This window comes from Pagrus major, chromosome 14, assembly GCF_040436345.1.
Source record: "Pagrus major chromosome 14, Pma_NU_1.0".
Classification (NCBI taxonomy): domain Eukaryota; kingdom Metazoa; phylum Chordata; class Actinopteri; order Spariformes; family Sparidae; genus Pagrus; species Pagrus major.
In genome coordinates this window covers 17,480,530-17,496,952 of record NC_133228.1, presented here as the reverse complement: position 1 = coordinate 17,496,952, position 16,423 = coordinate 17,480,530, and the positions used below count along the sequence as shown (strand labels likewise).

General features: G+C 41.5%; 1 protein-coding gene across 1 annotated transcript in view; it reads right to left on the bottom strand.

The window, feature by feature from the left end:
• The window catches only part of snd1 (staphylococcal nuclease and tudor domain containing 1), a 174,947-nt gene that overhangs the window by 108,782 nt on the left and 49,742 nt on the right, over positions 1–16,423 (bottom strand). Inside the window, exon 16 of the mRNA XM_073480269.1 lies at positions 10,328–10,437. Coding sequence (XP_073336370.1) covers positions 10,328–10,437 — 110 coding nt within the window. The remainder of the gene's footprint in view (positions 1–10,327; positions 10,438–16,423) is intronic.

The window sequence follows — 16,423 nt, the reverse complement described above, 5'->3', positions numbered from 1 at the left end:
ACCAGGTACACACACACACACACACACACACAAAAGGCACATCTTGTGAAAGCAGAGGTAAAAAGGTGAGAGGAAAAAAGAAAAGGACAAGACAAGAGGAGATGGGAGGTCTAGGTAAGGCGTGCCCTCTACGAAGCAGAGGCCACACGTTGACAACTCAATGGGCGAGCAAGTGACGGAGGACTGACAAGACACGCGGAGATGCGCACATAGACGACGCCAGGAAGGGGACAGGTGAAGACGTAGGGTGTATGTGCACGAATTGTATTTAAATTCTTTCATCATAGAAATAGAGAAGAGACAGGGAGTGGGGGGGATGAGAACGCACAGCCGACTCTTCTTATCATGACTGATTTCAGTGTGTTCATGTGCCAGCTCAAATGTGTGTGTCTGTGGTGCATTTTAACCCTACAGCCAAGACAACACTGATGTGTGTAGCAACTGCTGTGTTGTCAAGGGAACCATTAGCACGATTGAAAGGCTGGTATCTGCTCTGTAACTGCCTGCACACACACACATGTTGACCCTCTTGCACGTATGTTTGCAGTGATGACAGAAATTCAGGATCCGAGGCTGTGAGAAGCTACAAGTGGAGCTACAATTGAGGCTGATGTAAACAGCATCACTATACTGCTTTATCACATCTGGTATATCTATGTATTTGATGTACGTAGGGCGGAGACACAAAGAGATGAATGTGTATTTGTCTGTCATAACGGTTAATATGTTGCGTCCCAATCAACAGAATTGGATCAATCTAAGCATCAATAAAGCATAGAGGCCTTGAGCTATATTTTCAAGCGGGCTCATCAGAGATTCAACTATTCTACAAGAAGATCTACAGGGGATCTTTTGTTCGTAGTGTAATAAGAAAAAAGCACTAATCTGCTCTCCTGTGCGTCAAATGTACGCTCTGCATTGTGTGTATGTTGTACAGAAGTTGTGATACAATGTTTTTGAATTGTATCTGGTTAGGGCAAAGGTGATTTTCCAGTATGGATGGACAATAAAGTTGCAAAATTGAACATATGGTGAAGGACAAACTATACACTGCTTCTAGCACTGTGCATTATCTAGGTCAAGATTCGATTCAGTGAGAAGGCATTCAAATCCAAGTGGCATTATCGCCTTACATGTCAATAAATGGCTTTTATTTTGAAGTTCTCACACAGAATTAGTTTTAAAATGTCATCAATTAACGACCTATTTAAACAGGTTCTTAATTGTACCTCTGCTGCCAGCAGTTCAGAAGGTGATGTAGCAGGGAGATTTATTTGGGTGCTGTGTTTGTGCATGCAGCTTTGTGTAAGAGTATTTTCCTGGAGTGTGAAAGGAGGTCACTGAAAGTACACAAAATGTACACAAACTCACACAGGGGGTTCACGTAGGGGTAACGAAAGCATGAAGAGGAGGACAGAAGTGTGCAAATACTAACATTGATTTAGCGAGGAACATCAAATGGCATTTGAGTGAGAGGAATGGTGAGGCATGACAACAATAATAGCAAATTTAAAAAAATAAGCAATAAAAAGGAAGCCGCCTCATGTGGCAGAACAAGAAATGGAGGACCAGCTGACTGGATTAACAAGATGATATTTGAAGAGTCAAAACGGCAGTCACAAAATTTTTTCAGCCGATATTTAATTACCAAACAGAAATTAATTAGCATGATTTTAAGCAGCCCTTTAAGTAACTAACTAACAGGGGCATTTAGTTTAGTGACAAAAAAGCCAGCGCGCGACTAAAATTGGTCAGACTGTCAGGCGAAAATTGAACTATTGAACGTGCCCTACTAGACTGGCTTCGTTCAATAGCGCAGTCGATATTTAACTCCCACCTCTCAATTTAACATTAATTATTTGTCCCAACGTTCTCCTTCGTAATCCTCTTGCTCCATTTGTCAGCTCTAGTCAATCGCAAGCTGAGACTGTGCTGACTGATGGCATAAAGTAAACAAAACTGGTCTTTATTAGAACAACAGACTGGTAGAAGAGGAGAGCCAAAGGAAGAAAGAAGCGCAGCGGGCAAATAATAAGATAGGTAATGACGTGTCTATTGACACAGCCACTGGCTATCTGGCTGGCTGCCTCCAGTATTCTCACACGGACCAGAATTCAATACGTAGTTTGGCTATTTTCTTTTTAAGTGAGAGGGACCAGAGGATAAGGGAGAAAAAGGCAAACAAAAGACACAGCAGAGACGAAGCCTTTACTCCTTCTTCTGCTCCTTCAATCATTTATCAAACATGTTCAGTCTTCTGGCCTCAGGTTCAACAACAATTTAAGAAATGTGTTTGTTAAGAGTGTGAGCACACATACTGATTCTAACTGCAAGTTTTCCTCTTAAAATCTAGTGGAGAAGCAGCTAAAATGTGGACCACTGGAAAAAAAAAAAGAAAAAGAGTGGACTGCAAAAGAATGAGAAAGACGGCGAAAGAAAGAGAATTAAAAATGAGATGAATCCAGTGAGTGATATACTGTGAGACAGTACAGTGCTAGTGCGTGAGAGCATTATACTATTGCCCTCATTGATGTGGAAGAGTACTGCAGTGCCCTTCATGTAGAGGAAAAGGCTAAGAGGATTCAGCTGGTCCCCAAGCACAGTGTGTGCCTGTGTCTGCACAGTTTCCAGGGTATGCTTATCAGTGTGGACGGTGAAGTTGCAATTCCATAACACACCGACACACACACACACACACACAGACACACACACCGACACACGCGCAGACACACACACACACACACACACACACGCAGACACACCGACGCACACACACGTTAAGCACAAGGTCGCCCTCGTAAACGAGTTGGGGCGATAAAGCAGTGAGCAGGTTTCTCCCTTCCTCTCATCGCTCCATCTCTATTCAGGCCCATCTATCTCTCCGTCACTGCAATGGGGTGAATGCGTTTATGTGGGTCGCTCTGTTCACCTTCGGGCTATAATTCACGATTTTCAAGGAACAGAGCTGCCCGACTGTGACACTGATACACACAAACAGGACTGAGCAGCCCTTTATTTGCAAACTGCCGCAAAACCAAATGCTGAACTCTACTTACGACACCAATTAGTCGAAAGTAACGTAGGCAGGCTTATCGTGAGCATCGCAATTTATGGTGAGTACTTGACTGAAACTATTAACGGCACCATGCTAACAAGGTGGGTTTCAAGGTCAAACTTTGAATAACAAATTGAATCTATTTAAATTGCAAACTAGCATGCTATCCCCGTTACACTGCCGCCACTGCTCTAGTTTAGCAAGCGAGACACAGCTATTAAGATTATGTTTCTTTTTTCCACTCATGTGGTATGGAGGACAAACAATCTTAAAGAAATGATTAAATAAAAATAAATGGGTAAACAAATGAATCGGGTAATTAAAATGAAGGTAAATAAAGACAGAAGGAAATTGAAACAAATATGAATTTATGTCATATATTCTGAATAAATGAATGCCTTCATTTATTTTCATATTATGTTTGGTGCATTTAATTGCAAACTGATTTTTTTATTGACTCATTAAAGCTGCTGTAAGGCTTACTTTTAACTTTTTAATGCTCACCCTTACTTGTAACGTCCCGTCTGTTTCACAGTTAGTAATCCCCTCCCTCCTCTTACGTCACCACATGAACACACAGCGGTTTATCGCCATGCATAGCAGCCAGGACCACCTCTTTAAGGAGTTCTCTGTTCCCTGATTGGATAAAGTTGGCAGGGATACTGGAAAATGTCAATTCTATTTAACTGCATGAGCAGCTGGAGGAGAGACATGGGTTACTGACCAAAACACTATAATAGTCATTCATGTTGGAATATAGAACCATTTACTTATTTATTTATTTATTTATTTATTTATTAAATCACCTACAGCAGCTTTAATTCTTCAATTAATTATTCTTTATTTATATTTGTTGTTTGGATGAACATCAGAATAAATGTACAGATTAAAGCACATCTGTGACTGTTTGCGGTCGGGTGGGAGTCAACTGAGAACCGGGCAACAAGAGTTACAATTTCAAAACATCTTTATTTGCCAGTGAGGATTTATTTTAGTGTTGTAGCTCAATTGAAAATCATTTAAATTAAAGTCCCATCTGGGCCATATTGCTCAAACACAAAAAACACACGTGTAACTGTTGGTAATACCATCAGAAGAATTAGTAACCATATGATGGTAAAAACTATTAAATATTTCTGCTATGGGTGTAATCCAAAGTGGTCATGCTGTTCAGCTGGTGCCGCAGTTATGAATGGATGGGGACTGATCCTGTCTGTGGCTATAAAGCAGCAGTAATGTGGATATGGGGCTGCCTCCTGCACTTGTGGTTTGTTTAACTACAGTGTGGCGGGGGGGAAAAAAAAAAAAGGACCCGAGGGGCAGTTAGCCGTCCCCACCGTCTGTCTGTCTCGCTGACCAGGAAACCACACCATGCATTATTCATTATGTGTACCCATTCTCTCTCTCTCTCCCCCCTCTCTCATACGTTCACACACATTCTGCATGCTGAAGTATGAGAGAGAAAACTGAGTCAAAAATAGACGCAAAAAGCAAAGACACCCAAATGCATGTCGACGCAACAGAGCAACATGAGCAACAGAATGTGAGGCGAGTGTGTGAGGGTGGGGGGCAGAGAGGAAGAGACGTGGTCAAAGACTGCGAGATGCGGTACTTGTGTAATCGGCCTCACGCCAAAATAATTCAAGCGTGATCGGAAATCAATGTGAGAGCATGGAAGCTGTGGAGAAATCCGATGCCGTCCTGCGGCCCTGAAAGGCAAAATAAGACGTATAAAAGAGTCTCAAACGCATGAGGGATGCATTCTGCGTGCTTCTATGTGTGTGTGAAGAATGCTAAATGAATTGATCCGAGTCGTGCTGACCACAGATGTGCACAGAAACAGATTGAGGCAAAGACGGACAACTAGATAACATTAGATTATCCAATTGTCACAGTGTGCCTATTTATACTTGTGGTAGTGGTACAATAAGAATTACCACGTACAGAACAGCGAGCCAAATCCGCTTGATATTTCAAAGGTGTTGAACGTATTAGCATTTAATTAAAATGCTCACCAAGAACAGTTATTAAAGAAGAGAGCGGGGCATCTGTGATGCCACGCCGGCACACTGACTCATCAACGCTCCACAACACAACCTCCTGCAGGTCTGAAGACAGTCTGTGCCAACCTCCCCACCTATGGCAGTCTGGTGCACATAGTGTTCACGTCACAAGGTGGACTACGTGGGTGCAAGGTCCCATTTTAAGCAGGTCTTGGCAGGGGAGCAACATGCAGGACACCTGACACTGAAAACTGACACTCAGAGACAGAGGTAAGTGCTTAGGTGTGCAAGTTTGCAATTATGCTAAAATGCTTATCATATTTTGTTTAGCTTTTTCCTGATTACTGCAATTATCATTTTTCATCTCTTTTTAACTACAGCTGGAATTTGAAAGCGAAATGAAGTGTTAATAAATTGTTTCAAAGGATGGCATGCCCTACAACCCACCCAACAAACTTAAAAATAGTAACTCCACCAAGGCTGCTCTTGCATTGTTTCCATTCTAAATAGACTGTTGACACGTTTTCAGAGACTGGAGGCTTTATTCCTCAGGTGCAGTCGAATGTAAGATAATCCATCACAGGTGCATAAAATGCAGTTTAAAGGCTTTTCAGACCTGGCATCAACATCTGTCTTGAGTGATTTGATCATAATTGGACAGCTTTAAGGAGAGGTGAACACTTCCAAGGCACACTGAGGACACATTTGTCTATTGAACACACTGTTTTAACCGATTTGATCATTTAAACTATATTTATGAAAGAAAACATCACTTTATTGATGGCTAACATGTCAAACTTTACAAATACAGTCAACAGTAACCAATATAGACAACTTCTTTGACGCCTGTGGAGAAAGTCCCCAGACTCCCTTAAAAAAATTGCTCCATTTTGTGAGTTGTGGACTTCGGAGAAACGCCGTCGACAACAAAATCTTAACTAGTTGGGCCATCATGATAATTCTGTAAATGTTACATGAAGATATTTCTTCGTCTTTCATAAGACGTTATGTTGAGACACATTCTGTCCACTTGTGATCGGATCACTCAGGATGGATGTAATTACCAAATGTGAACAGCCTCACAACATCAGCTTGTTTTAAGAGACTGTCTGTGCTAGCTTGAAGCGCTTCACATATGAAAGTAAAGGAGATAAAAATGTTTAACTTTAAATGCTAACAAGCAAGTAAGAGAATGTAAAATACGAGCATCTCTGTGTGTGATATAGAGAGAAACTGGCAGTGAGTAGGCAGTCGAGGCAGTACAGTAGATGAGAGACCACCCAGACTGAATGAGGTCAATAGGAGTGACAGCATACGTAGGTGGATCAGTACACCGCATATTACTGTCCACTTAGCCTGCTCTCGTCCCTGCTCAATCAAACACTCCATCCTCTGCTTTACCCTTATTTCTTATTCTTGCATCCGCTGCAATCGTGTGTGTATTTGCCATTGTATAACTGATCACAAAACGGTACTTCCAATTAGTGGACAGTTCAGATCAACACAAACTAAAATAAGTTTAACCTAAAATACTAGAACCACAAGTAGATACAACTGGTAACCGTGTTTGAAAATCAGAAATTATGTAAAAACCATCCTGAGAACAACTATGTTTTAAGCAAAAGTCTTAAACAGCTTGTAGCTTTAAAGTATGATGCACCTCACTTTGACGCCAGCATCACGCCGTCATCGTGCGAGTCACCTTTTTCACTTCGCAGCTATCTCCTTTTGGAATGATGCTCATTAAACAGACATACACATTTTAATAAGGATTTGGGACTACTTTAAATATTATTTTACCGACTTTCTTTGATTAACTAACACTACACCTCTAATTATGTCCCATCTCTAGCTGACTCATACTTGACAAACACGTCAATGCAGTAAGATTCTTCCCTCCTGGTTAGGCTGAGCTTTTGAAGTTGCCACCCAAAAGCATAAAGGATAAATCAACAGAGGAACAGTGACAGAGAGTCTGAATGGATGTTTTTTTGTCAATGGAAGGTGGGAGGTGAGAGAAATTAAATGGAAGACATCAAAAAAGAAAAGGGAACGTCTTGGGAGTGGTGTTTACCAATGTGTTTTCTTTTGCCTCAGAATTTAGTGCTGCTGTTTTCGGTTGCATGCTGGGATACGGGAGCAGTGTCTGTCAGAGATTAACACTACACAGGGAGAGCGGGGAGGAGAGAGAGAGGCAGACAGACAGTAAGAGAGAGAGAGAGAAAGAAAGGAGGAAGGGAGGGAGGGATGAAGGAAGACAGAGCAGATAAACACAAAAGTGTTTGAGGGAGTCTGAAACTGAAAGAAATCTTTTGAAAAGCGACAGAGAATCACCAGCGAGACAGAGGGAATGAGGGGTGCCAGAAGGGGGGGGGGGTGTTATAAATAGAGGAGACAGAAACCAGGGCCTCTCCCCTCACTGGATGCCACATTAATTATGTGTGTCTGCATCAGGAGAAATTAAGACGTGGCTGTGTGTCAGTTTGGAGGGAGAAATTGAGGAGGGAGGGGACAGGCAGAAATGGCAGGCGAGGAGGGAGCTAGAGAAGAGCAAATGTCAGTCAGAGATTTAAAACCGGACACCAAAGACGATGAGGGAGGCGAGGGAGAGGCACAAAGAGAGAAAAGGCTATTAGACGAAGCAACAGAGGCGCAAATGCCAAAAAAATAGAGAAAAGGGCGCTCAAGTCCGCACCCAAACTCCATGTCAATAGCAGACGAAAAAGACAGAATGGCTAATTACAGTGTAGTGAAATATGGAAGTGTGGTGAGGGGATAAAGCATAGGGACCATTGAGTCAACATGTCATTAGATCAACAAAGCGAGAGCGAGAAAAATATTTTATGAATGCAAATAAATACATAACCAAAACCCGAATCAAATGTCATTCAGGTGAAGCCGTCTTCGGAACGTCTTAAAGAGCTCCCGCAATCAGATGCTATTCAGAGACGAATCAACGGCAGAAATCTCATGCTCGTGAAACTAAATGATCCATATTCATGTTCGAGTGTGACACACCTAAATAGCCTGTTTCGGTCACGCTCGCTATGCTGCGCGGGGGATGAGGGAGACACGGAGAGGAGGATGGATTCGAGAGCGCAGAGAAGTTTCTTCAGCTCGAGTCTTTGATTCTGACGCCTCTCTCGCCGTCTCTTGTAAGAGCTTCTGAACTTCCCGTCACCTCTCTGCTCTGGCTTTCTCTCATGCAACTCTATCCTGTTTTAGCGTCAGGCATTGTATAACATTACACTATCATTTGACTAGATGTGTGGGTTTTCCCTTGTTGTGTTCCAATTTGTCTAGTGAACCAGAGGAATGGTACACAACCACCAACTTTCTTTTGGATAATGATGTACTTTTTTTTTTTTTTTTTTTCAACAGTGACAGCTCTTATGTGTGAACACTTAACTGTGTTATCAACATTAATGTGTCCGTTTGAGTGCGTGTGTGTTTGTGTTCATATTAGCCCATAACAGCAGGTCAGTGCAGCTAGCCAACCAGCCCCCGCACTGGGCTCGGGACTCATTATATGGCTCGGTTCTGCCTGCTAACTCCCACCTACCTGTGAAAAACTTGCTGACACCACTGATGACTGGCAAGGGAGAAAATGTGTGAGAAAGTGTGTGTGCGTCAGAGTGCGTATGGATGGAGGAGGTTATGTGCATGATTATAAATTCTTAATTTAGTCTGTGCACGTACAGGAATCACTAAGAAGACTGTGGTGAGGCACGAGTCTTATAAATCTGATTAATTATGCATTTGTATGTATATGCATCTGTAAAAATAATAAAGATTCATATTAACATGCAAGTGCTAGAGAGAGACTGCACTGACTCATGAGGGGAGGTTTGCATGCGTGTCAATCAAAATCCCCTGTTGCTCACATCAATTATTTAACAGCCATGGGTTTCTTGATCCAACCTATACGCCTGGCTCGCCACACACACACACACACACACACTCTCTAACACTAGTCCACCTCCAACGCTGGCCAAGGCTACATTTCCATGACAATTAAACACCAGAGGACAGTGGAGTCAGCCACCCTACGCAAAAAAAGCCCTTTTAAACTGAGATAGGAATGGAGAGGGGGAGTAAAAGAGAGCAAAGGAGAGGGAGTGTGTGGCCTGGATAAGTGGTGGCAGGATTATAGCTAGTTCCATCATGGCTTTGGTCCGTTCACTGCTTCTTATAAAAACCTATTAGCATGTGAATGAACAGGCACACAGTGGATGGGAGTTTTCTAAAGCCCAGGAGCACTGATCCACTATCAGGTGAGCTTTCTATAAACTGGGAGTAGGCGGGGGAGGATGGTGTGTGTGTATGTGTGTTGGGGTTAGTCTGCTTGATTGTGGCCCCTTTTGTCTGGATTTTTGTGGAGATTTCACAGCACACCAGGTACGAGTACAGTGCTTTAACTGCTGTAACAGAGCTCATTTGGGAGTCAACGATTTAATCAGCTTATAAAAGTCAGTGGCCCCATCTTTGTACAAACTGTCTTGACAATATAAACAAACAGAAATTTGGTTTGATGACTGACATTTTGTCTGTTTTATCCCTTTTTTTTTCTTTGCAAAAGTAAAGAAATGTAAGAATTTAAAGGGGCACTGTCATTTTGGAGAAGAACTTTTGACACAGAATTTTTATATTTACAATATTAAAGAGGTGATCATTTAAATTCAGAAACATTTATTTTTTCCATAACTGAATAATCGAGCTGTTCTCAGAAGAAAATAAACACTGTTTGAAGCTAGAAAGGTGGCAGGGTCCGCCAAATATAAACAAAGTAAAACAGTCTGAAATTGTGTTGTCTTTTAAGATCAGTTTGTTTATTCAGTCACGGAAACGAAAAAGAGAGTTTGTTTATTTAGGCATAAAAAAAAAAAAATCAGTCAATGAAGAGCCTTCTTTTCTGATATATGTTTTCTTCTCCAAAACTGCACAGTGCACCTTTGAATAAGGAAGTTTTTATGTTTTCGCGCCGATAAAATGGATCGTCACAAAAATGAAGCCAGACTTTTTCAAGCAGCTTCTGTGGTTTATCAGTAACTGGTATTGAAAGTATAAAAGATATTATTCTTCTCACGTCTCTGAACCAAAACGATCTTGTGCTCAAAGCTGACTAAACTTGGACTGCGAGTGTGAAAATAAAATGCAGCGATGTGGGTGCCAAAATAGCAGAACACCAAGAGTTACCAACACAGGAAGGGGTACTGAAACACTTGGAAATGATGAAACCAGGGCCAGAATGCCCTGCTGTTTTACTTACCTCTCTTTGCAGCACCAGCTCTTTGGTGAACAGCATGGCCTCGTCACTGAAGGGTTCCGCCACCTGCATCCCTCCGGGCATATTCCTGGAACTGCGTGGACATTCGATACCTAACCAAAGACAACACAGTTGCAGGAGTTAAAGGTCAGCACAGCAGATAATCAAAAGAACAGCAAGCCATCATGAATAGTTTTAACATTTGGCCTAGAAAAATCCTAAAAGACCAGGAGACACAACTAGATACGTTTGTCAAAATAAATACGGAAAAACTGGGAATTAATATATATATCCACAAGACATGTATCAACAATTTTGAGGACCTCTGGTACTCTAAGCAACTGTTACTGCCACATTGAGAATCCTCCTCATTCCTCTTAAAAGGTCAAGGTCAAAATAGCTTAGCCACACTATTTTACACAAGGCACGTCAGTGGCTTGACACAGATTATCCAGCTACATTATCATCAGCACTCAATGGATAATTGGTCATGAGGAGGTCAATCCTGAGTGCATAAAGTGCTTCTATATAACCCGTTTCCACACAAAACAAATCTTTGGAACCCTTCTACGTCAACTTTTGTTCATTTTCAGAAGCTCCATGTAGAGTTCAGGCAAGAATGGATAAGCTTCAGGGAAGAGGAATGAGTGGGAATAAAGGAGCTGCGAGACTGTGTCACTTCTACATGTTCACCCTGTTTGAAAGAATATACTGAGATAAAAGCGAGTGTATGCAATAGAGGTATATGCGTCACAGAGAAGAGAGTATTTCTGTATTCGACTGGGCTGTAAGGTAGTGCGAGTACATGTGTCGATCTTACAGAAAGTTTTGGGCTGGAAGCACACTATGAATTTTACATGTAAAGCCTCTATTGGAATTGTTGGAGCATACCTTACTTCAACAGAGACTCTCTTCTTTGTCTCCTATACCCCTCGGGAATTGATAGAAGGTATGTTCATGCAACGTGTGCTAAGATGTGTCCATGCCTGTAAAAAATTTTGAATATAAAAAACTAGTGGTAAAGTAGCGATACGTTTATCTGTCGTGTTCTTGACCTCTTCAAATTCTCGAATTAATAAGCGCGCTAGCGAGCAGGTTGGTGCTGTATAGATTTATGCAGAGACGCTTAATGATAGTTTTGGTTGGGCACTAAACCCTCCGGCATTCTACTAATAAAGCTCTCTCTCTCTCTCTCTCTGGGTCTTCCTTTCCTCTGACTCCATGTTGAATTTAATGAGTTTTCCTGCCATGACAGATACATGCACATACTGCCTCAGGATGGATTCATGACAGAGGTAAGATCAGATGTGCTAGGGCATTCAGTTGGCTCAATGGTTAACGTGGTCATCTCGCAAGATGATGATCGTGGCTTTGAAATTGCCATGTTTTCAATGGAGGTTCGGCAAAGTTCCACTTGGTTTCCTTGGACTGGTGATGTATTCAGGTATATATAAAAAAGTGCTTCCCAGACTTATCGCTCGAGGGAATGCTGCTGAGCTCTGGCTCCGATGGGACATAGTGGTAGAAAAAATAGAGTGCTTAACACAGATGTGTGTACCTAAGATAACATCAGTTGATGTGTTTCTTAGATTAGTGGATGACATTTAATTTCACATTATTACACCTTTAAACTTGTCAAAACGGCAGAGCTCGACTGTGACATTAATCGGGGACTGGTGGTACCTGGTGTCTGAACCTTGGCTGTCGTTTTCTCTGAAAGTTCTAGCAGAGGATATCTCTTTAGATCAGTTCTACAAGCCACATTTGTATCATTATTGTTCACTTTTTATTGAATTCCTGATGCAAAATTCTTGTAGGGGTTTTATTTCAAGCCTCTTCAAATACATAACTGGATGTGTAACTGAGTAACTTTTTGTGCTCTACATGTTTTGTCCTTTGTAGTTCATTAACAGTAATTAAAACGATCTAGATTAAGTAACCATCAGTCCCAGGTGGTTACAAAAATACCACCAGACCACCAGCTAACTTAACTGATAAACATTAGTTTCCTTGCATGGTTTCATAACTATCCAAAAGAACTCCTGGCTTTTTTTTTCAGCTGTTTTTGTTTTGTACTTTCTGTTCCCTACGGAAACCTCTGCCGCCCATGTCTGTCCCATTTATGAGAACAAGAACAGGACACATCAGCGTATTCACACTGGCAGAGGAGAGAAAATGACCCAGGAAAGGCAAAAATGAGTTCACAGGACAGTCAGCACCACAGTTATGAAGAACTGTTGAGTCAACCGTCTGTAAGACATAAAGGTCTTCAGAAGACCGCGGGGAGCATTAGAACAAATTAGTCATGCAAATTTCCATTTTGTGCTGAACTTTTTGCACCTTTTCACTCTAGTTGTAATATTTTGCAAAGTGGGGAATGTAAAATGCCAAGGAGCTATAGAAAAGATTTGTGCACACAATAAATAAGAAAGAATTGAGATAAAGAACAAGCCTCGCAGTAACAAACTGATTCAATAAAGAACTGCTTTAGTACTTTAATAACTGACAAAAAATGTACAGAAAATGTTATCGTAAATGTTATATCAGACTATAATGAGAGTTATCTTATTGTAGATATTCTGTTATATACCCTGCTGTATTCGAACATTTAATAAAACATAATAAAAGGAGGAGCCGAGAGACTAAGGAGGAGGGGAAGGAGGAGGAGACACTGATGGCCAAGATCATCTGAAAGTATTTATAGAAGTGGACCAGGACAGGGCTTCCACGTGGGATACTGTGGCTTCAGCCTTGCCAGAAGAAAGAAAAGAGGAGGATGCGGTATAAGAGGAAGAGGGAGAGACGAGAGAGGAAAGATAATGGGAGAGGTAAATACTGCACGCTGCAAAAATGGTGTATGAGGTAATTGCAGAGAGGGAGATGGGTTGGCCGGAGCTATGATAAGGACTGGAATCGTGTTTTTCTAACAAATGCCACAGAAAAGACTACACAGGGATGCAACACAGAGAGAAGTCAAGTTTAATTGAGCAGCACATCCTGTAGAGTGTATCAAAAGGGTTTTCAGGCCCATGTCAGCAATAATTCATGACCCAGGCCAAGCTCTCCTAAGACAAAAACATCCCAAATATACCAAAATGGGGTTATAACAGGTCAAATACACTATATATAAAGTCCAATAAAACAAGTCAAAGAAATAAGCCCAAATGCACATGGGAACACTCTCCTCAGATGACCTACGACTTTCCTAACTGCACTTCCTGAAACACACACACACACACACACACACACCCCTCCTCCCTGCAGCATTCAAACAACGCCAAGGAGTCAATTACAACGACCAATTTTAACCTGCACCATGACACATAACTCACTCCTGGCACTGAGATAAACATCTGGGTCTAACAGCAGGATATTCATCTTATCTGATCTCAGAGACAAACAAGACATACAGTGATTACTAATGGCATCATACACACACACGAACAAGGCACTGGTGTACAGCATCATGCACGTGCTGGACAACCTTAATGGTGCCATTTTAAGTTTTTTATTTTTTTCTGTTGGTTTTGTTTACATTTTGAAACAAGTCCCAAGTTAACTTAGTTTTGCTGTGAAGGCTCCAGGAAATGTTTAGTGGCCTACAAAAAGTCCCCCGACCTCCTTTAGCATGAGGGTGAGAAGATTTTCATTTTTGGGTGAATTTTCCCTTTGATCTAAAGCTTTAAAATGGATTATATAGATTAAGACAATGTGAGCTTAAGAGGAACTGCTAGGTGGATTTTGGACAGTGCCAGTGCTAAGCTAAGCTAACCTCCTGGCTCCAGCAGATAAGACATCAGCGTCAATCATCTGACTCTCAAGCAAAAAAGCAAATGTTTATTTCTGAAGATGTCAAATTATTCCTTTTAACTGTTGGCCATAATTGAGCTGCCATATTATCCAACAGGTGTCCAATACACCTAGCCATAAAGATGCACTTATAGAAACAATGTCAGTAAGTGCCATGCAAATACACAAGCAACACATACAGAATGGATGTTTTCAGCGAGGACTGATTTTCACACTAGTTGTAATTCTTCTCAGAAACCAGCACTAATTGGATGAATTCATATGCATTCATTTCCCGGCGCGGCAGTTTCTTTTCTAATACATTTTTCATACGATGTAACTGAATGTGTTTTCGGTCGGTCCGACATACAGCCGGAACAGGATCGAGTCGACCTCTCTTCCTCTTCCAACCATGCCGAGATAATGAGCTTCATCTCGGAGAAATGGGGTCTGTAGGGAGAAATGTGGTGACGTGTGGCTGCTGTGCATTAATGTTATTGCTGCAATTTATACAAACATGCATCACGTCGCAATTTCCTATACTAATAATGTGCATATTGATTAGCCTCTGACTTTATGCTCATAACCTGCCAGATGCTTTGTGCTCTCAGTTTGGTATGTCTGCAGGTATACATGGATACTGACTACAGTCAGCTCAGTATGAATGCCATTAGTGTCTATCTTTTTAATGTAATTAAGTTACTAATTCTTGATTTTTGACAGGCTGTTGACAGGGTGTAATTAGCGCTGCGACAGGCAAACAAATAAAGACCTAAAAGCTGGAGGAGGGAGTGAAAGTGTGCATATTTGTGTGTGATTCTAGCTCTAATACGGTTGTTCCTCCATCACCCATATCATTAAATACTAAATTTGTTCCACCTCTTTGAATATCCGAGCAAGAAGTTCAACAGTGAGTTAAAGGTGCATGTGGAGGTTAGAGCGGAGTGATGGAGGTAGAGCAGCAAATGGGAGGCAGACAAAGAGCGAGTGCTGTTAGGGAAAATCCTAGGATTGTGTGACTAGCCCTCTCTTTTATCCTTTCAATCCATCCCTCCATCTCACCATTATCTCAACATGGATCTCTAATGTGAGGCCTCATTACCTCAGGCGAGGCTTCGGCAACGCTACTTCCATTCGTCCGAAGCACACAAAAGTGCAGAAAGGAATGGTTTGAAACAACCAGATTTCTAATATTTGATTTGCAAAAGCAAAGCATGAATGAGGAATGTAATGACTTTCATTATGTCTGCTAGTTTCAAGGATATTGTCCAAGGCATAGAAAACTACCCAGTAGCATGGTCTGTTATGTACAGTATATACACCAATAAGGCACAACATTAAAGTGAGTAACTGGTGCAGTAAATAACACGATTATGTCCGTATGACAGGAAGTTCTGCTGGGAAACCTTGGGTCCAATGGAAATCTGTTCAGTAATTTTTGTTTAACCTTGCTGACAAACCAACCAACAAATAAAACAACAGACACAGGTGAAAACATTACCTCCTCGGCGGAGGTCATAATAAACAGTTTTCTTGCAGGCCCCAATTCACTGAAGAACATGTCTGATGTAACCTTCACTAGAGAGCAGCATTAGAATCAATAATGAAATTCACATTTCATTATTTCTCAAGAACAGCAAACTCAAACAGCAAAGTATTAGTTATAGGTTAGATGTGAGAACTTTCCCCCCTCCAGTAACAGCAGGTATGGCAGATGGTTGCTTTGTTGTAGGCTGATGCAGCTCATAGCCCATGTTTAGATTCAAGATTACATCTTACAGTGTAGTAAATGTAACGGCAATAATGTTTTAATGACTTGATGAAGCTATCATTTCTCCTTACAGGCAACTTTATCATGTGGCGGGCCTTAAAATGTGTCTCAAGGCCTCAAAACAACCTGGCCCCCTGGTTGCTAATAGATATGTGAATCTCAATGAGATGCAGCGCTGCAGTCACACACAAGGACACCGATACTGAGGTCATAGCAGAGCGCAGTAACATTTTATTTGCAGACTTTTCCTGACCGACTCGCTACTATGCTAAACTTGGTTTTTTTTTTCCAGACAGACATATATTTTTAGCGAACAAGTTGACAAATTTTCTGCTCCACTTCACCGACTTTCCCTCTCCTGCACTCACACACTGCAGGAAGCGTACCAGCACACAGATGTACACACAGACAGACACAACCATACACACACTCATATCAAAAATCAGACAAATGGCACTAAGCCACACACTGTGATGGCTAATGCGTCTTGCTGACACTGTAAATCTTTGTGTCCGAGTGATGGGTGTTTCATCTTTTTG